The sequence below is a fragment of the Xenopus laevis genome, chromosome 7L, assembly GCF_017654675.1.
Source record: "Xenopus laevis strain J_2021 chromosome 7L, Xenopus_laevis_v10.1, whole genome shotgun sequence".
Lineage (NCBI taxonomy): Eukaryota > Metazoa > Chordata > Amphibia > Anura > Pipidae > Xenopus > Xenopus laevis.
The window spans coordinates 6,142,726-6,168,365 of NC_054383.1; the positions used below are offsets into that span (position 1 = coordinate 6,142,726).

Sequence of the window (25,640 nt, forward strand, 5' to 3'; positions counted from 1 at the left end):
AGAGTCCCAGAGTTCAGGGATGCACACAGCAAATAAAAGCACCTACCTCTCTCCCCAGTCTGACATACACAGATCTGTACCCATTACAGGCTCAGTGAGTTCTGTGTGACTGGGGAGAACTCCAGGCACTGGCCTAACTGGAAGGACAGGCACATACTGCTCCTGGGGCCACACAAACACTTTCTATTGTGCAGTAACACAGACTGTCCCACCATGTCACTTCTTGTTGTGCTATTCTCTTTGTTTATTTGCCACTGTTACCACAAAGAACCCATGAGGTATAGGGGCCCCATGAGGCCCTAATAAATATACTACAATTTCAATAAATATTGGTAAAACAGATCAAGTCATTTTGGTGGACAGAAGGTTTTTGCCCCAAAATTGTCTGAATTTGAGGAAAGTCAACGGAAAATGTGAGAAAACTTAAGAGAGACTGGTGTACAGGGAGGGTTGCCACCTTTTCTGCAAGAAAATACAGACCTTCCTATATATTTATCTTTATTCCCTATTAATAACATTGGGATCACTGACCTTCCTATATATTTATCTTTATTCCCTATTAATAACATTGGGATCACTGACCTTCCTATATATTTATCTTTATTCCCTATTAATAACATTAGGATCACTGACCTTCCTATATATTTATCTTTATTCCCTATTAATAACATTGGGACCATATCACTGACCTTCCTATATATTTATCTTTATTCCCTATTAATAACATTGGGATCATATCACTGACCTTCCTATATATTTATCTTTATTCCCTATTAATAAGATTGGGACCATATCACTGACCTTCCTATATATATATCTTTATTCCCTATTAATAACATTGGGATCACTGACCTTCCTATATATTTATCTTTATTCCCTATTAATAACATTGGGATCACTGACCTTCCTATATATTTATCTTTATTCCCTATTAAAAACATTGGGATCACTGGCCTTCCTATATATTTATCTTTATTCCCTATTAATAACATTGGGATCACTGACCTTCCTATATATTTATATTTATTCCCTATTAATAACATTGGGATCACTGGCCTTCCTATATATTTATCTTTATTATATATTATATATTTATCTTTATTATATATTATATATTTTACCTTCCTATATATTTATCTTTATTCCCTATTAATAACATTGGGATCACTGACCTTCCTATATATTTATCTTTATTCCCTATTAATAACATTGGGATCACTGACCTTCCTATATATTTATCTTTATTCCCTATTAATAACATTGGGATCACTGACCTTCCTATATATTTATCTTTATTCCCTATTAATAACATTGGGATCACTAACTGAGGTACAGAGCCCAAAATCTGGTAACTCCCAACTTCTACACAATTGCATGCTGGGTATTGTAGTCACTAAACTTGGCAGTCAGCAAAAACTACATTACCCAACATGCACTGGGAGACTTGGCACATTAGGGCAAGAAGAAAAAAAAACTCCCTGAAGCACAAACCAGCCAAAGGCCCAAAAAGTAGCCGAAATCAGTATCTTCGCTAGTTTGTTCTTTTAAAATCTGCCTAGGCTTTAAATTAGTAGCCCAATTTGGCTGTAAAACCTCCAACCTGGCAACCCTGGTGCTGAGCAATATGTTGTCACTCTAATAATATGTGTTAATAATAATAATAATACTTGATTGTTACAACATGACCATAAACATGGTGCTCCCTACACACTTTGTACTATCTCTCTCCAACTGTGACTGAGCAGCATCCCCCTGTCAGACATATGTATGTTACATAGGGCAGAGCACTGTGAGACAATAACATACTCCCCCTCAGGATAATCAGGGAACACTGTGAGGTACAACAACATCACAATCACTGACTACAAGTCTGTAGTTAAGGGCGGGGCAAGGCGTAAGGGGCGTGTCAGTGGAGGAGACAACAGTGAGGGCCAGTGAAAAACAACAGCCTTAGAATATGTAGGAGGAGATTGAGCGGGAAAGGATTAAGGGGCGTGGCAAGTAAAAGACGCAAATTGTTCGCTGTCGTCATTTAAATTCCTGTTGCAATTCATCCTCCGGCCGCTGGAGGCCGCTCACTTTTTGTCACTCAGCCGGCGCGGAGATGAACTCGATTGTTTACATGGGCGGTTCCGGGATGCCTCAGCCGCTGTGAGAGGGGACTGCGTTACCCATAGTGCACAGAGCGGTCCTGTTACTGATCCAGGGTCTCGGCTGTGGTTAGACATGTCCAGTCTGCAGAGAACGGCCCCTGCCTCTCAGGCTGTGTCGCTGCCCCTGGAGCAGGTTAAGGGTGAGTGTCACACGGGGGAATGATGGAGAGGCAGCCGGTGTCCATTACTAGTCTGGCAGCACTTTTATCCTGTATGAGCGAGACCAGGCCCAGTCACTAGAGCTGGAGAGTGGGCTGGGGTCACATGTCGCGGGATGTGCGCTCCTCCAGTTGTTGGACACAACTCCCAGCATCCCCAGCAGCCTTCAGACTCACTCTGTGGACGCCCCACTATGATCCTTATTAATAACATTGTTATGGAAAACTTGTCACCAGCTGTGCCAGGGGCAGCCTTAAGGGCAAGGCCAGACGCGGCGTTTTTACGTTTCGGTTTTAAAAAAGAACAGCCAGGCGTAAATACGCCACTGAAACCACATGCGACCGTCAAAATTCGCATTTCAGCACGTACGATGCTTTTCCCAACATGCACGTCTCATTGTTCTCATTGAGAATTTGGACGCCATGTTTAAAATACGCTGCGTATTTACACAAAGTGTGGTTTCAAATGTGCAGATCCCAATGAGTTGGTAGTTTCTTGACGTATTGGTGTTTCTGCTAAAAAAAAACCCGCTAATACTGGCGTCCTGTGGCGGATTTCAGCTTGCATGCGCCCTGTGTGAATTGTAGGGATGCGCCCAATCCAGCATTCGGTTCGGGATTCTGCCTCTTTCAACAGGATTCGGATTTGGCCGAATCCTTCTGCCTGGCCGAACCGAATCCTAATTAGCATATGCAAATTAGGGACGGGGAGGGAAATTGTGACTTTTTGTCACAAAACAAGGAAGTAAAAAATGTTTTCCCCTTCCCATCCCTAATTTGCATATGCAAATTAGGGTTCGGTATTCGGCCGAATCTTTCGGGAAGGATTCGGGGGTTCGGCCGAATCCAAAATAGTGGATTCGGTGCATCCCTAGTAAATTGCCATAGTTTTCCATTCGTTTCAGTGGCAGTGCAGTTTATGCGTATTTACGCCAGGCTGTTTTTTTTTTAAAAAAAATGCAACGTAAAAACGCAGCATCTGGCCTTGCCCTAACTCTAGTGCAGGGGTAGGTAACTGGCGACTCTTCATCCTGCTTTCTGAGGCTCAGTCTTGCCTGTCTCCCCTTTACAGCCCTCGCACCTGCTGGCGGCTTCTTGGGTGTGCGACCGATGTAAGCGAACGGTTATCTTGCCGCGGTCGCACCCTCAGGAAGCCGCCAGCAGGTGTTGAGCGCTGTATAGACGTCCCAGGAGTGACCGGCAAGACCGAGCCGCAGCAACATGATTCATCATTGTCCTTACAGTGTTCACACACTCAAGACAAGAGAAGTAAGATCAGCATGGAGCTTCAGAAACAGAAGTCAAATTAAACAGATGAGAACACTAGCATTTAAAGGAGAAGGAAAGGTTAAAACTAAGTAAGCTTTATCAGAAAGGTCTATATTACCAGTAAACCCTCAAAGTAATGCAGAGAGTCCTCTATCAAAAGAAACAGCACATTTCTTTCCTTCTATTGTGTACTCATGGGCTTCTGTATCAGACTTCCTGTTTTCATCTTAAACCTCATTGCCCCAGGCGTGAGCATGCTCAGTTTGCTCCTCTTCCCCCCCTCCCTACTCTGCTGTAATCTGAGCCCAGAGCTATGAGTGAGCAGGGAGAGACTCGGGCAGGAAGTGATGTCACACCAATGCAATATGGCAGCTGCTATCCTAAACAAACAGACAGAACTGCTAGAGCTGTTTACTCAGGTATGGTAAAGCATTCTACAGAAAAAATATAGCATTCTAGCTTGCACTATTGTGGCTAATCTTTTGCCAATAAAATGCCTCTGTAGCTTCCCTTCTCCTTTAATAGGGCTATTCAGTGTTTAACTTATTTCAAAGTAGGCCTACACACATACACACTGCACTTCTGTTGTTGTATTCTGTTGTTATAACAGTTAAAATGAAAAAAAAGTTAAAACCTTTAAAAGTGTATCAGCTGTGTTATGTTTTGCAGCTCCAGACTATTATTCTTTAGTGGTAGAGGAGGCAGAATGTCTCTTTTGATAGTAAAGGTTGCTGACCCCTGCTCTAGTGGCACCGCTCTGTCCTGCTTCACCTCCCTGTCATTAACCTTTATCTCAGGGCCCCAGAGTCTACCCAGGCATCAGTTTTGGGGTACAAAAAAGGAGGGTTGTGGGTGCACTCCTAAGGCCATATAAAAACATATTAAGTACAATAATCCCCTGTCTAAATGATTCAATGAATATGCAAGTGCAAGTATTTAAAAAAGAAAATAAAAACGTGGTACGGTGGCTTATCAATTTTATGATCATAACTTTGTAACAAAAACCCCTGTTTTTAAAATTACATGCACTTGCATATTTACTTGAATTACTTAGACAGGGCTTTAAATTTTTTTTTGAAATTTGCCGTAGGTGTGCACCCACAACCCCCCTTTTTTTGTATTTGCCGGAAGCTATGGCAAAGCTTCATGTGGTCCACCCCTTTAGACTTTTGGTGGTCCTATTAGTCATTTTAAAAATGTGCCTTGGTTTGTGCAATCTCTCTCTCTCTCTTAAAAGCCACAAATGCTAGAGGCGTGGGAGGATCTAGCCTTGAAAAAACCAACGTCCCATGAGACCCTCATGCACAGACACATACAATACACTCATCACAATCCTCATTTAGTTTTCCTTTTCAGATACATCCACACCATACATACACCTATATTTATTCCACAAACACACACTACTGTGCAACCATACACAGCAATGTTTAACTTAGCACATGAGACACACATTATATTTGCTGCACTTTTCCCTAGATACACTCCTGCACTAACATACACACATTACACTTATTACACGCCACACTATATTTTTCCTTACATTCCCAGTTCACCGCTATACACACTCCCACACTCCACAAATACACGCAGTCACATCAACGTGTAACTGAACATATCATTCTGCCTTGTTTTTAATTAAACCCCACTACCACAAACACAGGAAACTTCGGACGACTTTGGAAAACGTAGTGCCGTGTGTGCTTTAGCGCAGGCGACTTTTCATTATAGCGGACGGGAAGACACACGAGGGCAGATCGTGGAGATTGTCGTCCAGAAGAAGAGGCTATTAGTCAGCAGGCGACTAAATCTCCCCGAAACTGCTCGTGTGGACTGACCCTTAAGCTGCCGATTCGGGTCTTTTAGATCGTTTCGGCAGCTTATCTGCACGTGTATGGGGCCCTTCGACAGGCCTCCCTGATCGATATCAGGCTTGATTTTTCTGTCGGATCGAGGACCACATTTGCTTATTGATGCTCTCCTTGCTCTGACTTTTCCTTATCCACTTCATTGTAATGCGATCGTTAGGCCCTATTACAGGTATAGGATCCGTTATCCGGAAAACTGTCTCCCATAGACTCCATTTTACCCAAATAATACAAATTTTTAAAAAGGATTTCCTTTTTCTCTGTAATAATACAACAATATCTTGTACTTGATCCCAACTAAGATATAATTAATCCCTATTGGAGGCAAAACCAGCTTTACCAGGTTTATTTAATATTTACATGATTTTCTAGTAGACTTAAAATATGAAGTTCCAAATTATGGAAAGATCTGTTATCTGGAAAACCCCAGGTCCCAAGCATTCTGGAAAACAGGTCCTATACCTTTACCACAATGTAGCCCACACAAGGTGGGTATGTCAGAGGGAAGATTGGCTTGTTTGGTAAAGTAGCCAAACAAGCAAATCTTACTGTATGGCCACCTTTAAGGAACCCCATGGTTTCTCTCGTTTTTAGGGATTTCTAATTACCACCTCCTCATAGGGACAGTCCTCTCTTTATTATTACCCCCACTTGGTTTGTTATAGACCCCTTTTCATGCTCATCTAATATGGCTCTTTATTAACCCTTTTGCCTAAATCCAACTTAATGAGAAGCTCATTCTCATCGTTCACCTTTGAATTAACGTTTAGTATGATGTCGAGACAATTTGCAATTGGTTTTCATTTTTATTTTATTTGTGTTTTTTGAGTTTTTTTAGCTTTTTATCCAGCCGCTCTCCAGTTTGCAATTTCAGCCATCTGGTTGCTAGGGTCTGAATTACCATAGCAACATGCATTTATTTGAATACGAGACTGGATTATGAATAGGAGAGGCCCGAATAGAAAGAGTTTAAAAAGTAGGGATGCACTGAATCTACTACTTTGGATTTGGCTGAACCCCCGAATCCTTCGAGAAAGATTCGGCCAAACCAAATCCGAACCCTAATTTACATATGCTAATTAGGGTTTGGAATGGGAAAACATTTTTTACTTCCTTGTTTTGTGACAAAAAGTCATGAGATTTCCCTTCCTGCTCCTAATTTGCATATGCAAATTAGGGTTCGGCTGGGCAGAAGGATTCGGCCGAATCCGTATGGTGCTGAAAAAGGCAGAATCCCAAACCGAATCCTGGATTCGGTGCATCCCTAATAAAAAGTAGCAATAACAATACATTGATTTGAAAGAATCAGAAGGCAACTAATTAAAAAAACTAATCAAAATAAATAATGAAGACCAATTGAAAAGTTGCTTAGAATTGGCCATTCTATAACATACGTAAAGGTTAATCTCCCCTTTAAATCTGCATTTCCCACCCTGCTATACAGAGTAAATCACCCCTTGTGCCCCGTCTCTTGCAGCCCTGTGTAAATGTTCATCTTTGTGCCATTGCAGAGGCTCTGGGGGAAGTGCTGAACGCTCTGCAGTCGCCTACAGGGAGTGCCCGGCTGGAAGAGGCAAGAGAGAATTCCGGAAATGACCTTGGAAAAGTCTTGCAGCTTCTTCTCCCAGCAGCCGTACAGATCCAGCAGGAGGTCCTGCAGAACTATGGATTTAGCGCCGATGGTGAAGGTGAGTGGAAGAGAATCATATTCAGTAGAAATGTAATAAAACCCGCATGCTGCACAACTGGGGAAACTGATAAACCTTTCAGGGACTTGGAACAGACATGTCAGAAGAATACTGTGCAGTGCCGTTGCTTCTCTGCCGTCGCATGGAACATAACCAAACACAATACTGATCAATCCCTGCAACTTCAGAGCATTTTAAAGAAACAGTAACACTAAAAAATAAAAGCGGGTTAAAATATAATGTACTGTTGGTCTGTATTGGTAAAAGTTGTGTGTTTGCTTTAGAAAGACTACTCTCCTTTATACAAAGAAGCTGCTGTGAAGCCCTGGGGGCAGGCATTCAAGCTGAGAAAAGGCACTTAGCTCTGTAATAGAATACAATGGGATTCTACAGAATGCATCTGTTATCTACTGTGTATCCTGTGCTTGAATGGCTGCTCCCATGGCTACACAGCAGCTTGTTTATATAAACTATAGTAGTACTTATCTGTTATCTACTGTGTATCCTGTGCTTGAATGGCTTCCACCATGGCTACACAGCAGCTTGTTTATATAAACTATAGTAGTACTTATCTGTTATCTACTGTGTATCCTGTGCTTGAATGGCTGCCCCCATGGCTACACAGCAGTTTGTTTATATAAACTATAGTAGTACTTATCTGTTATCTACTGTGTATCCTGTGCTTGAATGGCTGCCCCCATGGCTACACAGCAGCTTTTTTTATATATAAATTATAGTAGTACTTATCTGTTATCTACTGTGTATCCTGTGCTTGAATGGCTGCCCCCATGGCTACACAGCAGCTTTTTTTATATAAACTATAGTAGTACTTATCTGTTATCTACTGTGTATCCTGTGCTTGAATGGCTGCCCCCATGGCTACACAGCAGCTTGTTTATATAAACTATAGTAGTACTTATCTGTTATCTACTGTGTATCCTGTGCTTGAATGGCTGCCCCCATGGCTACACAGCAGCTTGTTTATATAAACTATAGTAGTACTTATCTGTTATCTACTGTGTATCCTGTGCTTGAATGGCTGCCCCCATGGCGACACAGCAGCTTGTTTATATAAACTATAGTAGTACTTATCTGTTATCTACTGTGTATCCTGTGCTTGAATGGCTGCCCCCCATGGCTACACAGCAGCTTGTTTATATAAACTATAGTAGTACTTATCTGTTATCTACTGTGTATCCTGTGCTTGAATGGCTGGCCCCATGGCGACACAGCAGCTTGTTTATATAAACTATAGTAGTACTTACCTGTTATCTACTGTGTATCCTGTGCTTGAATGGCTGCCCCATGGCTACACAGCAGCTTGTTTATATAAACTATAGTAGTGTTTGTGAAACAAACACATCAGTTGTACCAGTGCAGGGAAACAGTACATTATATTTTAATTACTTTAAAACACCAAAAAAAATTGTGGTGTTACTGTTCTTACTTGTAATGGGATCATACACAACACTTTATAATGAACAGGGAAGCATGACATTGTCAGATTAGCAAATATTTGGACTCATCCACTGACATTATTTGGAAGGGGAATTGGTAAATCACTTTACAGCTGGGAAAGCTAAATAACTTGGGTTTCCTGTTTACCTGCCCTTTATTGGACTTGAGTGGCGCTTAAAATGCACTGTTTCTTTTCTGCTTTTAGGTGTCCTCAGATTTGCCAGACTTGTGAAGTCTTATGAATCACAGGACCCTGAAATAGCTGCCATGTCCAGCAAACTGAAATCCTTCTTCCTGCCACCGTTACCTCTTCCCCCCCACGCTGGTCTCTCCGCCCCTTCATCGTGAACTCTTCTTCTCCTTGTTCCAAAATAGCAGACTATGTCTGATCCATCACTCACTCCTCCATTTGTTACACACTACATCCCTCCTTGACTCTGACAGTTGCGGGGCCATGGATTTAATTCATCTTTTCTGTCTGTAACATTCCCAGGGGGAATCGTTTAGGCCCACCCTGTCTGGTATAAATGGACCTTTTTGTGCTGACATAAGAAATATATTGATATTGAGATCTCGGGGGGAGTATGGGCCGGTATTGATCTGTCTCTTATACTGATCTGTACAGAGGGGAGGCAGTGCTGAAAAAATATAAACAGAAAACATTTTCAGTTTATGGGGAAAATAGACAACTTAAAGGGGAACTATTGTGAAAATGTAATATTAGCTTCATCATACTGAAATAAGAAACCTTCTAAATACAATCAATTAAAAATTCTGTACCGTTTCTGAAATAATCAAGTTTATATTCATTATCCCTCTCTCGGTATCTGTTTCTCTTCATTCTGTCTTCATGCAGCAGTTGGGTGTCAGATATTCATTGACAGTTAGATCCAATATATCTTATAGGGGGGCTCCTTTTGCCTAGAAGATGTATTAGAGCTCACTCTCTCACCAGACATCATGTCTCTCTACATGCAGGATTTGTGCAAAAGGCAGTTATTTTGTTAGACTTTGTTTGTACTGGAATAAGTTATTTGAGTGAGCTCTAATACATGTTCTAGGCAAAAGGAGCCCCCCCTATAAGATATATTGGGTCTAACTGTCAATAAATATCCGACACCCAACTCCAGAATGAAGACAGAATGAAGAAAAAACAGATGCTGAGAGAGGGATAATGAACATAAACTTGATTGTTTCAGGAACAGTACAGAATATTTAATTGATTGTATTTAGAAAGTAGCTTATTTCAGTATGATGAAGCTTATATTATTTTTTTCATTTTTCCCTTTAAGTCGGTGGCTGTCCAACTGGAAGCCCCAATTCTAGATGCAGCCGTCAAAATAATGTCTATGTCCCCCTGCTTACCCATTGGCTAATTATGCTTTTTTATGACATCATCATTTTAATATAAACAGGCCCATGATCATTTGGCACATTAAATATGCAGGCAGGGTGTTGCCTTTCTAGGAGGTATTTCCTAGAACAGTGATCCCCAACCAGTAGCTCGTGAGTAACATGTTGCTCCCCAACCCTTGGGTGTTGCTCCCAGTGACCTCAAAGCAGGTGCTTATTTTTAAATTCCAAGCAAGTTTTGGTTGTATAAAAACCAGATGTACTGCCAAACAGAGTCTCCTGTAGGTTGTCATTCCACATAGGAGCTACTAAATAACCAATCACAGTCCTTATTTCGCACCACCCAGGAACATTTTTCCCTAACTCTTACATCTGAATGTTGCTCACGGGTGAATAAAGGTTGGACACCCCCCGGCCCTAGAAGGTTAGAAAAGGAACAAAATGTAGCCAGTGCCGGATACTGTACAGTGTAAAGGCCTTTTCAGAGGAGATTGTAAACAGTGGCACAAATAAAGCGGATGCAAGGCTTGCAACTTCACTGACAGTTGGGCTGTTGCCGATGGCAACTAGGGGTGCCTAGGCCATACTTTTCATTATGGTCCATGGGTCTCTAGTTAAACCACTGGCTAAAAAAATAAAAAATAATTTAAAGCTAATGAGACTTTTTTTTTGTGTGTGTCAGCTTCTACTTATTGTTTACTAGAGGAGCTATATAACTTTTGGATTGAAGCCCAAAATCAGAGAAAACATTCTATTCAAAGGCACCCGGAGCTGAATGAATATGACCCCAATGTTTACACAAACTATGGCGGCACCTTGAAGCTACCCTTCCAACACCAACAATATCTTCTGCCAACTCCACAACAGCCTTCTCCATATTTGACACACGTTTTTCTCTGTAGTGGGCTGAGTATCCGGTACAACAGGGGCCACAATACAATAAACACCTGACTCCTCATGGAGGCGTTAGTGTGTAAGACAGTTCTCACATGCATGTGCTTTATCACTTCATAACCTTGAAATTGAAGACTGTTGGACTTTAAGCACAATTGATGTTGTACAAGACCGACACAGAGTCTCCATCTTGCGCTACTGGTGCCCTCTTGCTCTGCTATACTTGCAATCTGTAACTTCTACTCTGTGGTGCACCTCGATGTGTAACTGCCACTCTCTGGATCACCTCAGGACAGCTCTTTATATGTCTGAGACCGACATTACCGTAGAACAGATTTTGTCTAAATCCATCTGCAGAGTGACCTTGCACAAGGAAGGTAGCATTATAGTTAGGGATGCACAGAATCCAGGATTCGGTTCAGAATTTGTCCAGGATTCGGCCTTTTTCAGCAGGATTTGGATTTGGCTGAATCCTTCTGCAATGCCGAATCCGAATTTGCATATGCAAATTAGGGGTGGTGAAGGAAATTGGGTGAATTTTTGTCACACAACAAGGTAGTAATACATGTTTTCCCCTCCCACCCCTAATTTGCATATGTTGAATATGCAAATTGGGGTTCGTATTAGGCGAATCTTTCGCGACGTTTCGGGAGTTCGGCCGAAATCCAAAATAGTGGATTTGGTGCATCCCTAATTATACCATCAATAAGCCAACATAATTTTGAATGAGAGTGTTAAGAAATGTCTGATTTAATGTTTATCATCTCATTATATCTGTATTAAAGACACACTATCATTTCAATGATTACTGATATATTTATCTTTTTATCAGGCAGTTTGTGCCAAGTTACAAGGATTGGAGTGCTGGCTTTTTATTTTCTTTGGGAAGTCAACCCCCGAGCTGATATAGAGAAGCATTGCTGGACTACCTTGGTATTTTGGGACACTAACTCTTAGATATAAAAATGTTACAAAATGAGAGACTGATCCAAAAACAACAACTGTGAAATATAACAGTTATAATAACTGGACCAATGTTGTGCAATGAATAGATACACACATAGGGGCAAATTTATCAAGGGTCAAAGTGAATTCAAGGGAATTTTCAAAGTAAAAAAATTCAAATTCAAAGTAATTTTTGGATACTACGACTTAGAATTTACTTCGATTTGAAGTAAAAAATAGTTTGGATATTCGACCATTTGGTAATCGACGTACTGTCTCTTTAAAAAAAAAAAAAACTTCGACTTCAATACTTCGCCAAATTAAACCTGCTGAAGTGCTATGTTAGAATATGGGGACCTTCTACAGCATTTTTCTCAGTTTTTGTAGTCGAAGTAAAAATCATTCGATCGTACGATAAAATCATTTGATTCGAAGGATTTAATCGTTCGATTTTACTTCGACCGCAGAATAGCCAAATTCTATGAAAAAAAGTTTGAATTTGAATTCGAAGTATTTTAATTCGATGGTCGAATTTCGAAGTATTTTTAAGTTTGAAATTCGACCCTTGATAAATCTGCCCCATAGACTTAGACAGCACAATTAAGGGTTCTAACCTGATCTAACCTCAGATGTAAACTAAAGTCAGAATAAGTCACTGCTTTCATTAAAAAATTGGACACATGTTAACCTATGAGCCTGCACACACTAGCCCACATCACAATAGTTACTTGTGTATATAAGCAGATATAATATGAGAATTATCAACATCCGCTTGATCATATATGTCGCTTTACACCATTATGATATTGTTAAATATTTGAGATAGGGGCAAGTCTCTTTATACAAGCTTGTTTGGATTTAAACATGGTTCTCATATGACTTGAACTACACGCACTAGCAATGCTGAAAGATTTAAGCACTTTAATGAATACTGTATTGGTTCAAATGGCACAAGAGTACTTTTGATATATTCGGAACTTTTCAACTATTTATATTGAAGCCCAGAGAATATATAATGATTGTGTGATGAAGATACTGGAATATGGAATAGGAGAGGCCTGAATAGAAAGATAAGTAGCAGTAACACATGTATAGCCTTGCAGAGCATTTGTTTTTAGATGGGGTCAGTGACCCCCATTTGAAAAGAGTCCGAAGAAGAAGGCAAATAATTCAAAAACGATAAAAAAAAGAAAAAACTAAGGCCATTTAAAAAAGTTGCTTAGAAGTAGGGATGCACGAATCCACTATTTTGGATTCGGCCGATCCCCCGAATCCGTCGCAAAATATTCAGCCGAATACCGAACAGTATCCTAATTTGCATATGCAAATTAGGGGTGGGAAGGGGAAAAATGTTTTACTACCTTGTTTTGTGACAAAAAGTCACAAGATTTTCCTCCCCACCCCTATTTTGCATATGCAAATTCAGATTCGGTTTGGCCAGGCAGAAGGATTCGGCCAAATCCTGGCTGAATCCGGAACTGAATCCTGGATTCGGTGCATCCCTACTTAGAATTAGCCATTCTATAACGAACAATAAGTTAACTTAAAGGTGAACCACCCCCTTAAATCAAAATTATTATGAATATGAGTTTTTGTGCATTATTGGGACTTTATTCCCACAATAAGGGGCAGATTTATTAAGGTTCGAGTTGTGTTTTCCACAAAATTTTTTGAGTTGTATTTTTTGGTCAAAACTCACATTTTCAGGTTTAAAAAAATTATACCCATACCCTGAAATCAGTTTTTTGCCATTTTGCAAGTGTTTCTTAAATACAAAACCATTTGAGTTGTGAGTTCATTTGAGGTATAAAAAGCTCGACCTTTGATATACAGGTATGGGATCTGTTATCCAGAATGCTCGGGACCTGGGGTTTTCCGGATAACAGATCTTTCCGTAATTTGGGTCTTCATGCCTTAAATCTACTATAAATTCATTTAAACATTAAATAAACCCAATAGGCTGGTTCTGCTTCCAATAAGGATTAATTATATCTTAGTTGGGATCAAGTACAAGCGACTGTTTTATTATTACACAGAAAAAGGAAATCGTTTTTAAAAATTTGGATTATTTGGATAAAATGGAGTCTATGGGAGACAGCCATTCCGTAATTCGGAGCTTTCTGGATATCGGGTTTCCGGATAAGGGACCCTATACCTGTATAACCACCTAAGTCTTGGGTTATTTATCAAAGTCTGAATTTATCTCAATATTTTCTGCTATAAACTCCGATCAAATCCGCTCAGGTTTTTTTACTCTTATTTATTATTACGTTTTCCTGAAAATTTGCTTTGCGGTAAAAAAAAATCGGATTTTCTCGAAAAACTTCGGGCTATGGCACAAACCCAGCGCACATCAAAAAATCTTTCTCCCATTGACTTATATGCAACCTCGACAGGTCTGAGATGCCGGATTTTCAGATTCAGACTTTTCCATCCTCGGGGTTTAACAAATTCCCAAAAATTCATGCTTTTTCTAAAAGTCTGATTTTATATAAAAAAAAATCTTGCATTCTTTGCGATTTTTGCATTTGGAGTTTAGTAAATAACCCCCCTGGCCTATGTTAACCACTAACTTATCACACAAATATTGAGCGGAGCAAACTCGGGTCTGTACTGCTCTGTCATGATAATCGGGCTAAATATTATCCATATTGATAATGTCGTACACAGTCTAGTCCATATATATATCTCCAGCTATAATGTTGTGCTGTAACGACCACTCTCTCTGCTCTTGCTAGCCCCTGTAGACCTTGTGGCTTCATCACTAAGAGCGCTCTCCAGCAGCCCCCGTATTGACTGCGACATCTTGCTCTTGAAGTCCTTACCCATAAAAACATAAAGGACGGGATTGAGGCAGCTGTTGCTATACGCTAGCGCCTGGGAGAAGTGGTCGAGACGTGATAGGACGGAACTGGCGGAGAACTCAAGGGCAATTCCAATGATGTGGTAGGGGGCCCACAACACGCCGAATGCCAGCACGATAGCAATGACCACCTTGCGTGTTTTTCGGCCCACCTTGGCAAACCGCCCGCTTTGGACTTTCCCGGTGAGTCGGACGTAGCAGAAGAGGATAATGAGAAGAGGCAAGAAAAAGCCAAAAACAGCTCGGGTGATAGTGATGCTTACAGAAGTAGGATGAGGACCTGAGGGTTCGTCGTGACTATAATGGCCGCCATATTCGTTACCATAACCTTCCTCTGAAAAATTGTAGTCCGCATCCTCCTCCTGATCCTCCTCCTGGTCGTTATAGTTGTAGCTGCAGTAGGTGTGGTTACCATCCAGGACGCTTGTCCGATACATGAACACGGGGAGGCACAACAGCAAGGACACCAGCCAGATGAACAAGCACAGGAGATAAGCCAGGAGAACACTGCGGTGATTCTGGGCCCACACGGGCTTCACGACTAGAATAAAGCGATCCACACTTATGGCCACCAGAGTGAAGACGCTGGCAAACATGTTGAGGATAATGATGGAGGACAACAACTTGCAGGAGACCAAATCACTTGGCCATTTGTAATGGAGGAGCTCGTTGGCGATTGAGAACGGAAGGGACAAACAGCAGATCAGATCGGCCACGGCCAGATTACAAAACCAGACCGTATTCACTGTCCTCCTCATCTTGATGCCGGTCACCCAAATAACAAGGATATTCCCAGGCACCCCCACAATGAAGGTCACGGCCATAACTATTAATATCACCACTGACTCAGGGCTATAGTGATCCATCTCTGCAACGCCACTGCCAATGTAGCTCCTATTCATTTCCAGGAGCGTGCTGGATACCTGTAAAGATACTCAGCGTCACTAATCATGCTGCATAAATGATGGGTAACAATACGTTTAACAGCTCTGGGGTTCATTTTGTGGGGTTCCAGGCTCTGTCCCTTACTGCAAATTACAACTATAAGTCACTGAGGGGTTGTTCTGTGACCATATAAAGGCACAAGGCTGCAGGCTGAGTTATACAGGGAACTCTGAGTATCACTCGTGTATTATAAGGGATAATGTACCCCCTACTGTAAATGATAAGGATATTAGAAGTCACTGAGGGGTTGTTCTGTGACCATATAAAGGCACAAGGCTGCAGGCTGAGTTATACAGGGAACTCTGAGTATCACTCATGTATTATAAGGGATAATGTACCCCCCCTACTGTAAATGATAAGGATATTAGAAGTCACTGAGGGGTTGTTCTGTGACCATATAAAGGCACAAGGCTGCAGGCTGAGTTATACAGGGAACTCTGAGTATCACTCATGTATTATAAGGGTTAATGTACCCCCTACTGTAAATGATAAGGATATTAGAAGTCACTGAGGGGTTGTTCTGAGACCATATAAAGACACAAGGCTGCAGGCTGAGTTATACAGGGAACTCTGAGTATCACTCATGTATTATAAGGGATAATGTACCCCCTACTGTAAATGATAAGGATATTAGAAGTCACTGAGGGGTTGTTCTGAGACCATATAAAGGCACAAGGCTGCAGGCTGAGTTATACAGGGAACTCTGAGTATCACTCATGTATTATAAAAGATAATGTACCCCCTACTGTAAATGATAAGGATATTAGAAGTCACTGAGGGGTTGTTCTGTGACCATATAAAGGCACAAGGCTGCAGGCTGAGTTATACAGGGAACTCTGAGTATCACTCATGTATTATAAAAGATAATGTACCCCCTACTGTAAATGATAAGGATATTAGAAGTCACTGAACTCAGAGGTAACTTCCATTATCAGTATATTGTGAAGATGTTCTGTTTTGCATTTAGGAAATTGTACAAATGCTCAGGAGAGATAGGGGTATAAGGAGCTGGGGGTGGGGGGCTGCCGTGTTGATGTCTATGAGCAGGAAGTATAAAGTATAAATCAGTTCATATCAAGCAGAAGATCTGGAAATAATTACCTCCAAATACGGCTGTGATCCATTCACATCTAAGTAGAAGGCAGCAGGTTGGTCCATTCCCTCATACTGTTCATTAAGGGACATTGCTCCTACTGTTCAGCGAGTCGACTGTTCCAGGTACAGGGATGTCTGTGCGGAGAGACAGAGAGAGAAGCCTCAGCAAAATATCTTCTTATAATCCACAAAAGCCATGAATCTCTTGTAAATTATATCCTTATAAACGGTGAGTTCTGATGTCATCAGTTATAAACGGAGAGTTCTGATGTCATTTCTGTCACATGACTCTCTGAAACTTGTGTATTATAATAAATAAAGTACCCCAGTTGTAAAATATGAGGATATTAGAAGTCACCTCGGAGTTCCATGACCTTCGGCCTCGTACTTTTATATAGTCATGAAACTTATAATATCCTTATATTTTACAAGAGGGGGTACTTTATTCACTATATATATTTGTCATCCCCTTACATCAGCGAATCATGAATGAGAAACAAAATCAGAGAAGACAATAGGAAGAATCACAACGAAATGGAGAAAAGATAAAAACATTGCAAGACAACATGACAAAGAATGGCACGTATGTAGCGTGTATGTACCATAGCGTGTTCAAGCAATATCACACATACCTTTTCCTCTGTCTCCTCACCAGCAAGTGGGAATGACTCAAATTTTCCTTATCAGAATCCTAAAGAAATGTCTCAGCCCTGAACAGAAGAGGAGCTCAGATGATTCCTCAGCAAGTCCGGCTGCTGTACTGACTCCCCCCAATTAGACACGGAATATAATCACCTGGATGTATGAAAACCTGCCCAGACATGCCCCTACATGTGCCCCCCGAGACCCCCAGTCAGGTACTCCAGACACGTATCATTTCTGCACACTACCTGACTCCCTCCTCTTTGTCACGCCTCAAGAGCAAAGCGAGGGTTGAAGACCCCCTATAGTACCAGACGGAGAACAAAAGGGGCTCATTTACAAATGCAAAAGCAATTTGCCAAGTTATTTTAACCATAACGCAGCATTTTCTTTATAATCCCAGTATTATTCCACCCAATTCCTTGCACTGGTGGTTTAAATTTTGAAACAATTAAGGGAAACCGCTGAGGAACAGACCGGCCTTGGCTGAACGAGAGCAACAGTCAGTAGTCATGACATTTACGTATCACTTTAACTGGGAATGAGCAATACATAATGGGAAGTTGCTTAGAAGCTTATTTTCTTATGTTGGGCAAAACTTTATTTTGGGGTTTACTTGCCTTAAGGTTACACCTGGCAACAAATTGCCTCATCTTTGGGGTGACTAATCTCCCCGAACGGCTTCTGCCTGGTAGAATGCGAAATTGTTTGCGGCATGGCACACGCGGCTCTTCGTTTTCCGAAGTTGCCTCAAGAGGAAACTTTGGGCGATTTCAGAATATGAATCACTGCGTGTGCCGTGCCGCAGGCGTTTTTTCATTATAACCGGCAGAAGACATGGGGGAAGCCGTATGGGGAGATTAGTCGCCCCAAAGAAGAGGCGATTAGTCGCCAGGCGAATAAATCTCTCCGAATCGCCAGGTGTGTCCTTACCCTAAAGGGGTGGTTCACACTTTTATTATGTTATTGAATGACCAATTTTAAGCAACTTTTCAATTGGTCTTCTATTTGTTTTTGTTTTTTTACAGTTTTTGAATTATTTGCCTTGATTTTCTGACTCTTTCCAGCTTTCAAATGGGGGTCACTGACCTCATCTAAAAACAAATGCTCTGTAAGGCTACACATTTAGGGGCAGATTTATCAAAGGGCGAAGTGAAAATTCTAATAAAAAAAAATTGAATTTCAAGCTTATTTTTGTGTACTTGGACTAGGATATAGTCGAAATGTATCATGTACTGTCTCGACTTCAACTATTTGCCATCTAAAACCTGCTGAATTGCTGTTTTAGCCTATGGGGGACCTCCTAGAACCCATTTGGAGTCAATCGGTGGACTTTGAAAAATCAAAGGTTTTTTTTGGAAAAAAAGTCAAATCGTACATTTCGAATGCGCTATTACGCTATTATTGCGCTATTACTATTCGAATGATTCAAATTCGTTTGAAAATGGACCTATTTGGCAAAAAAATGTTTCGATTTCATTTTGGTTGGTCTTTTTGAATCAGGTTCTTGCTTTTATCAGTGAAATTGCTGTAGATCGGTAAATGCTAACTGCTGATTGGCTGCCATGACTTATTCTATTATCCCTATCCCTAAGCCTCACAGAATTACAGGGGTGAATGCTCCCTTTTCCAAAGAGGATTGTTAGTTTTCCACATTTACCAATTGCCCTTCATGTTTCTGGCTATTTTTTCCATTGCTATTTTGCTCCAGTTGAACAGTTGAGTGACTTCCCTGTCTTCTACTCACCCCAAACTTCCACTTTCCTATTGCTTTACTTTTCACTTCCCCCTCGGCAGCGGTCTGCGCCTCTCGGGGAGATTCTGGGGTGTAGATAAGTGGTGATTTTCTGTAGTGGTGCAAATAAACCCTGGTGAAGAGCAGGTGCCTTCAATGTGAAAGGCTGGCAGTTTGGGCAGATACATTGATGATTACTACTTTGCCTATACAATGTATTAAAGCCAACTGTCTGTTAAAATAACCGTCTCTGACACTAAGCTGCATGTACAGATAGTGACGAATAACTTAATTATTTCCAAGACGGTAAAGAATCTTTTTTTACTGATTCCATCAAGACACTTCCTTATTCCCATGAGATGAAGTTTATATGAAATGTTCCCCTATAATTCGGTGTTATACACAACTTCCCCAGTACTATAGAAATCATTTTTATATAACAATGAGCAGCACCAGTGAATACGGTCTCTCTCTTCTCATCTCTTTGTCTATTCATTATTTATTATGTTACTTTGTCAGGTTAAAGAGGAACTCCATCCTAAAGGAAACATTGCAATAGTTAAAAAAAAATGTCATCCTAAACAGATTTCGTATTTAGCATTTGCTACTGTAAGCAGTTCCTTGCTATTCACTGCACTGCTGGTGCTGACTCAAAGAAAGAAAGTAGCAGAAGCTCGATGATTAACAGTCTTGGCTGGAGAAGAGCTAGCTCCGGTGACATTGATTCAAGACTCAGAACCAGCAGTGCAGACAGATACTGCTTTCAAGCATTGTTGTTGGTTAAAATTCAAAGCATTGATGTTGAATGAATGTAAATTGGGAAGTTGCTTGGAATGGTATTTTCTTTCATTAGGCAAATGTACCATTTTTGTGGACTGAGTTCCCCTTAAAGGTAAGTTCTCCCGATGCTCTTTGTGACTTAGGATTTCAGGACCCCAATTCTGCCTTGGTTTGAATGTGCCACAAAGTCTGTACAGGTATGGGACCAATTATCCAGAAGGCTCGGGACCTGGGGTTTTCCGGATAAGGGATCTTTCCGTAATTTGAATACCCATACATTAAGGGGGTTATTTGTTAAGGTCAGAGATGTGTTTTTCACAGAAAAAAAAGAGTTTTTGAGGTTATTTTTTTGGTCAAAATCACTCATATTTTTTGTTTAAAAAAAAAAAAATCTTAATTTTTCAATATTTAGAAATAGCTTTAATCTGAAAATACAAACCTGTTGAGGTCATGAAGAAGTCAATGGCAGACAGGGCAGCCATCAGGGGGGAGAGTTGTAGGGGGCCCCGAGGGTAAGGGGGGCCCTGCCACGCCACACTTACTTGATTAGCCGGGCCCCCCATCTTTCTGAGAGCTGCTGACTTCGAGAAGGTATGGACGTTTAAGGGGCCCTGGCAACCAATTTTCTTATAATGTGTGGGTGGGGGCCCTGGCCACCAATTTTTTTTTTCTCATGTGGGGTCCTAGCCACCAATATTTTTTAATGGGGGGCCTGGCCACAAATGTTTTTTTATGGGGAGCCCTGACCACCAATATCTTTTTATTTTTTATTAACATGTGGGAACCCTAGCCACCAATATTTTTTTTGTTTTTTTACTGTGTGGTGGGGGGCGGACCTGTGGGGTGGGGAGGGCGGACCTGTAGGTGGGGCTAGCGGTGGGCACAGCCCAGGGGGCCCAGGAAATTTTGTTGTATGGGGCCCTGTGATTTCTGATGGCGGTCCTGATGGCAGAGGTCCCTTGAACCATTTTAAGATATGAAGATAATAATAGGTTCAACTCGGGCGATTCTATTTTTTTTTTCCCGAAAACTTTATCAATTTGAGTATTTGAGTTTTTTTTACCCCGACTACACTGATTCAGGTTTTTTACATTCAAGTTTTTACTTAAATTAGAAACCAATTGAGTTTATTCAAGTTCATTCGAGGTCTAAAAAAAATTCACAAAGCTCTAAAATTTGACCATTGATAAATAACCCTCTAAGTCATTTTAAACATTAAATAAACCCAATTGTATTGTTTTGCCTCCAATATGGATTTATTGGATCTTCGTTGGGATCGAGTACAAGGTACTGTTTTATTATTACACAGAAAAAGAAAATCAATTTTAAAAATTCGGATTATTTTATTAAAATGGAGTCTATGGCTTCCTGTAAATCAGAGTTTTCTGGATAATGGGTTTCCAGATAACGCATCCCGTACCTGTATTGCAATGATACATGTATAGCAGGTGTCATATGGTACTGTGTACAATAAAGAACACTTATAGAACACTATACCCACTATCCTCAGTCCCATACTAGTCAACCTTCAGACTTATGAATGGAAACTCTATGTTTGTAAATGTAAAGTTCTATCTATAAAACCAGTAGTTCTGGGTGATACTTGGTCAAGAGACGGGTACACGCAACCTTCTGATTGGTTGTCTGTAGATTTGGAGCTAGTGTTGCATTCACTTTTTCACCAGTACTTGCCAAACGTTTTTAGTTCAAGTCCCACTTGAAGGAGCAGCCTTTGGTCAGGAACCCCAGGGATACAAGTACAGGTATGGGATCCGTTATCCGGAAACCCATTATCCATCTCCCATAGACTCCATTTTATCCAAATCATCCACATTTTTTTTTAAATACTTTCCTTTTTCTGTGTAATAATGAAACAGTCGCTTGTACTTAGATAAATGAATCCTTATAGGAGGCACAACCAGCCTATTGGGTTTATTTCATGTTTATATGATTTTCTAGTAGACTTAAGGTATGAAAATCCAAATTATGGAAAGATCTGTTAACCGGAAAACCCCCGGTCCAGAGCTGGATAACAGGTCCCATACCTAAATTACTTATTTCTTTTTTTTTAATGATTTCCTTTTTCTCTGCACTAATAAAACAGTAGCTCGTACTTTATCCCAACTAAGATATAATTAATCCTTATTGGAAGCAAAACCAGCCTGTTGGGTTTATTTAATGTTTATTTCATTTTCAGGTAGATTTAAGGTATGAAGATCCAAATCACGGAAAGATCTGCTATCTGGAAAACCCCAGGTCCCGAGCATTCTGGATAACAGGTCCCATACCTGTATTGGCAATTATCATTCATTCAGCCACAACAATAATCTAAAACAGCAAATATGTTTTTAACCCAGAATCTCACCTGAACTGACCTATCAGGAGAGTAAATAGGCATTTTCCCCAACTGTCAGCCTAACTGGCCTTCAGTCTGAGTCCTGCCCTGTCTTTGCTCCAAGCCCCCTGGTCCAGTCCCACATTAGGGGGGCACTGCCTTATACAAATTGGGGAGATGAATAAAGCAAGCAGCACTTACCAGTCCAAGAGATGGAACCAGAACACAAGTTCTGTATTGACATGTGGGATGAAACTCCGCTGTTACACAATAAGCCTCTGTGTATTTAAGGGTTTGTACAACATCCTTCCTCTTTTTTTTTTTACTTATAACGTGACTAAATCATCAATATTTTATAAAGAAGATTAAAAAAAAAATTAAAAAAAACTACATATTAGTTATGGTGACACCCGTTGGTCTCTAGGGCAGTGACTCCGTTGCATTTCGTCCATTTCATCAAACTACGGACCTGTAGTTGTGTTCGTTTCGACCCATTTGACACAAGAATTGCATTGTGCCATGTTGGGATGGGGGGATGCTGCATTGTGGGTAAAAAACATGGCGAATTGCACGTTGCAACACTAAATGAGCCCTATAATGGCACCTGTTTAGTAACAAGAGCCCAGCAATATCCATTCATCAAAATGAAACTCACAGATATGAAAAAAAGGGATTTTTGTGCTCCATGAAGGAGACCATACATAGGGGGATACGGTTGTGGAGTTTGGATGATATAATAATAAATTATAGACAGTGCAGATGCAATATGATAGGGCAGCGCTCTCCACAGATGTCATACCCAATAGTCTATGGGGCCCACAGACAGGCAGGGGGCTATAAAAATAGCTTGCGGGACCACATCCCAACCAAGGGCCTACACTTGGGCAACCCTGAGATAATGCACATTGCTGCTTTCTGTCTTTTTGTGCAGAACTCACACATTCACTCTCTTACAGCCAATATCCACTGAGAGAAGTAGCACCTCATGCACCAATGAGAATCGCGGGAGTACAGTCATGTGACACACTCTAAAATAAAGATAAAACACCAATAAGGAACAATGGTTAGCCTCGTTAAAAAGACGCAAGAAAAAAGAAGGCAAACTCTTGATCATCTCTGGAAACAAACTTGTGTGGAAATGAGCACCTCCCTCAGTTAGTGACATCATGGGCAGAACAAGAGCAAATCAAGGGCACACAAGGTGCAGATCAAGGGCACATAATGGGCACATCATGGGAAGAACAAGAGCAGATTATGGCAGATCAAGGGCACATCATGGGCAGAAAAAGAGAAGATCAAGGGCACATCATAGGCAGATCATGGGCAGATAAACAGCACATCAAGGGCAGAAAAAGATGAGATGAAGGGCACATCATAGGCAGATCAAGGGCACATCACGGACAGATTATGGCCACATCAAGGGCACATCATGGGCAGAAAAAGAGCAGATCAAGGGCACATCATAGGCACATCATGGGCAGATCAAGAGTAGCCAAGCTGTGTAAGGGGAAGAGCACACCAATTCACACAGGCTTTAGCCTTCATCTTGTTTATTGCAGACATTGTGGCACAAGCTTTTGGGGACAAACCCCTTCCTCAGGTGCAAATACAAATTGAATGCACCCTACATGCAAGTAAGTGGTGTGCAGCAGTGAATTTTCATTTCTTGCCAGATCAAGAGTAGGTAAAGGGCAGATCAAGGGCACATCATGGTCAGATCAAGAGTAGGTAGAGGGCAGATCAAGGGCACATCATGGTCAGATCAAGAGTAGGTAAGGGGCAGATCAAGGGCACATCATGGTCAGATCAAGAGTAGTTAAAGGGCAGATCAAGGGCACATCATGGTCAGATCAAGAGTATGTATGGGGCAGATCAAGGGCACATCATGGTCAGATCAAGAGTAGGTATGGGGCAGATCAAGGGCACATCATGGTCAGATCAAGAGTAGTTATGGGGCAGATCAAGGGCACATGATGGTCAGATCAAAAGTAGGTAAGGGGCAGATCAAGGGCACATCATGGTCAGATCAAGAGTAGGTATGGGGCAGATCAAGGGCACATCATGGTCAGATTAAGAGTAGGTAAAGGGCAGATCAAGGGCACATCATGGTCAGATCAAGAGTAGGTATGGGGCAGATCAAGGGCACATCATGGTCAGATCAAGAGTAGGTAAAGGGCAGATCAAGGCAAATCATGGTCAGATCAAGAGTAGGTAAGGGGCACATCATGGTCAGATCAAGAGTAGGTAAAGGGCAGATCAAGGGCACATCATGGTCAGATCAAGAGTAGGTAAGGGGCAGATCAAGGCATTAAAAAAAACTTTCTGACATTGTTGACCATGTTGATCTGAAATCATTCCAGGTACTTTGGGAAGAAGGCAGATTACCCCATACATGTGGTTTTGCTACAGACACTTGCTTTCCAAAATCAATTCCCTGCCAGACCCAAAGATTTGACAAGCAGGGAAAGATATTCTAGAATAAATATTGCAGTGTAAGATCGTTCTGTGCTGAACTGAGATCCCCGGGATGTCCCTAATTCCTTACCATGAATATACACAGGGGCCCCAGACACTTGTAATAGGTGGAAGGAGGGGGGAACCTTCCTTCACGTAATCTGGTCCTGCTCTGTAATTGAGAGATTTTGGACTTTAGTACCAGGGAACGGCTGCTACCGGGAGGTCTCTGTGTTTGGCCCATACAGAGGGGCTCACATTGAACTCCACAGTCTGACACAGGTTTTGTAAACAAATATTTACTTAGGAAATCCACGGACCCTCCACCCATAAACATTTAGAAGAAATTAATAAATGGCGTATTCCCATTACAGAAACCAGTGAATTTCCATATTCACATTTCATTGAAACTGAAAAAATTTTCAATGAAAGCAAGTAACACAGCACTTTACTTCAGTATATAACACACAAGGGGACTATGAGCAGACTTAGGGGGCTGTTCCTGCTGAATTGTGCTTAGTACAGGGAATACCTATGCTGCCATAGTTTTATGGGATCTCTCTGTACAGACTATGAGCAAACTTAGGGGGCTGTTCCTGCTGAATTGTGCTTAGTACAGGGAATACATATGCTGCCATAGTTTTATGGGATCTCTATGTACAGACTATGAGCAAACTTAGGGGACTGTTCCTGCTGAATTGTGCTTAGTACAGGGAATACCTATGCTGCCATAGTTTTATGGGATCTCTCTGTACAGACTATGAGCAAACTTAGGGACTGTTTCTGCTGAATTGTGCTTAGTACAGGGGAATACCTATGCTGTCATAGTTTTATGGGATCTCTCTGTACAGACTATGAGCAAACTTAGGGACTGTTCCTGCTGAATTGTGCTTAGTACAGGGAATACCTATGCTGCCATAGTTTTATGGGATCTCTCTGTACAGACTATGAGCAAACTTAGGGGACTGTTTCTGCTGAATTGTGCTTAGTACAGGGGAATACCTA

The 25,640-nt window shown here is 41.2% G+C and overlaps 2 protein-coding genes across 4 annotated transcripts; one reads left to right on the forward strand and one right to left on the reverse strand.

Moving 5' to 3' along the window:
- Positions 1-2,164: 2,164 nt before the first annotated feature.
- Positions 2,165-10,603, forward strand: c12orf57.L (chromosome 12 open reading frame 57 L homeolog). The gene is given in 3 exon segments (NM_001093951.1): positions 2,165-2,293; positions 6,960-7,136; positions 8,800-10,603. Coding segments are annotated over 3 exon segments (387 nt in total). The 5' UTR covers positions 2,165-2,226; the 3' UTR covers positions 8,943-10,603.
- A 3,436-nt stretch (positions 10,604-14,039) lies between these two features.
- c3ar1.L (complement C3a receptor 1 L homeolog) lies at positions 14,040-22,453 on the reverse strand. 3 transcript variants are annotated; one of them, XM_041568326.1, is made up of 3 exons: positions 22,383-22,453; positions 16,696-16,824; positions 14,040-15,572 (listed from the first exon to the last, which is right to left on the reverse strand). In XM_041568326.1, the coding sequence occupies exons 2-3, from the start codon at positions 16,777-16,779 to the stop codon at positions 14,481-14,483; spliced, it is 1,176 nt and encodes a 391-aa protein (XP_041424260.1). In that variant the 5' UTR covers positions 16,780-16,824; positions 22,383-22,453; the 3' UTR covers positions 14,040-14,480.
- Between the last annotated feature and the right edge of the window lie 3,187 nt (positions 22,454-25,640).

What these genes read in the sequence shown, in the direction of transcription:
- c3ar1.L (XM_041568326.1), bottom strand. Translation starts at nt 16,779, where the DNA reads ATGTCCCTTAATGAACAGTATGAGGGAATGGACCAACCTGCTGCCTTC. An exon ending in GATCACAGCCGTATTTGGAG is followed by an intron (nt 15,573 to 16,695) that starts GTAATTATTTCC and finishes GTATCTTTACAG; the next exon opens with GTATCCAGCACGCTCCTGGA.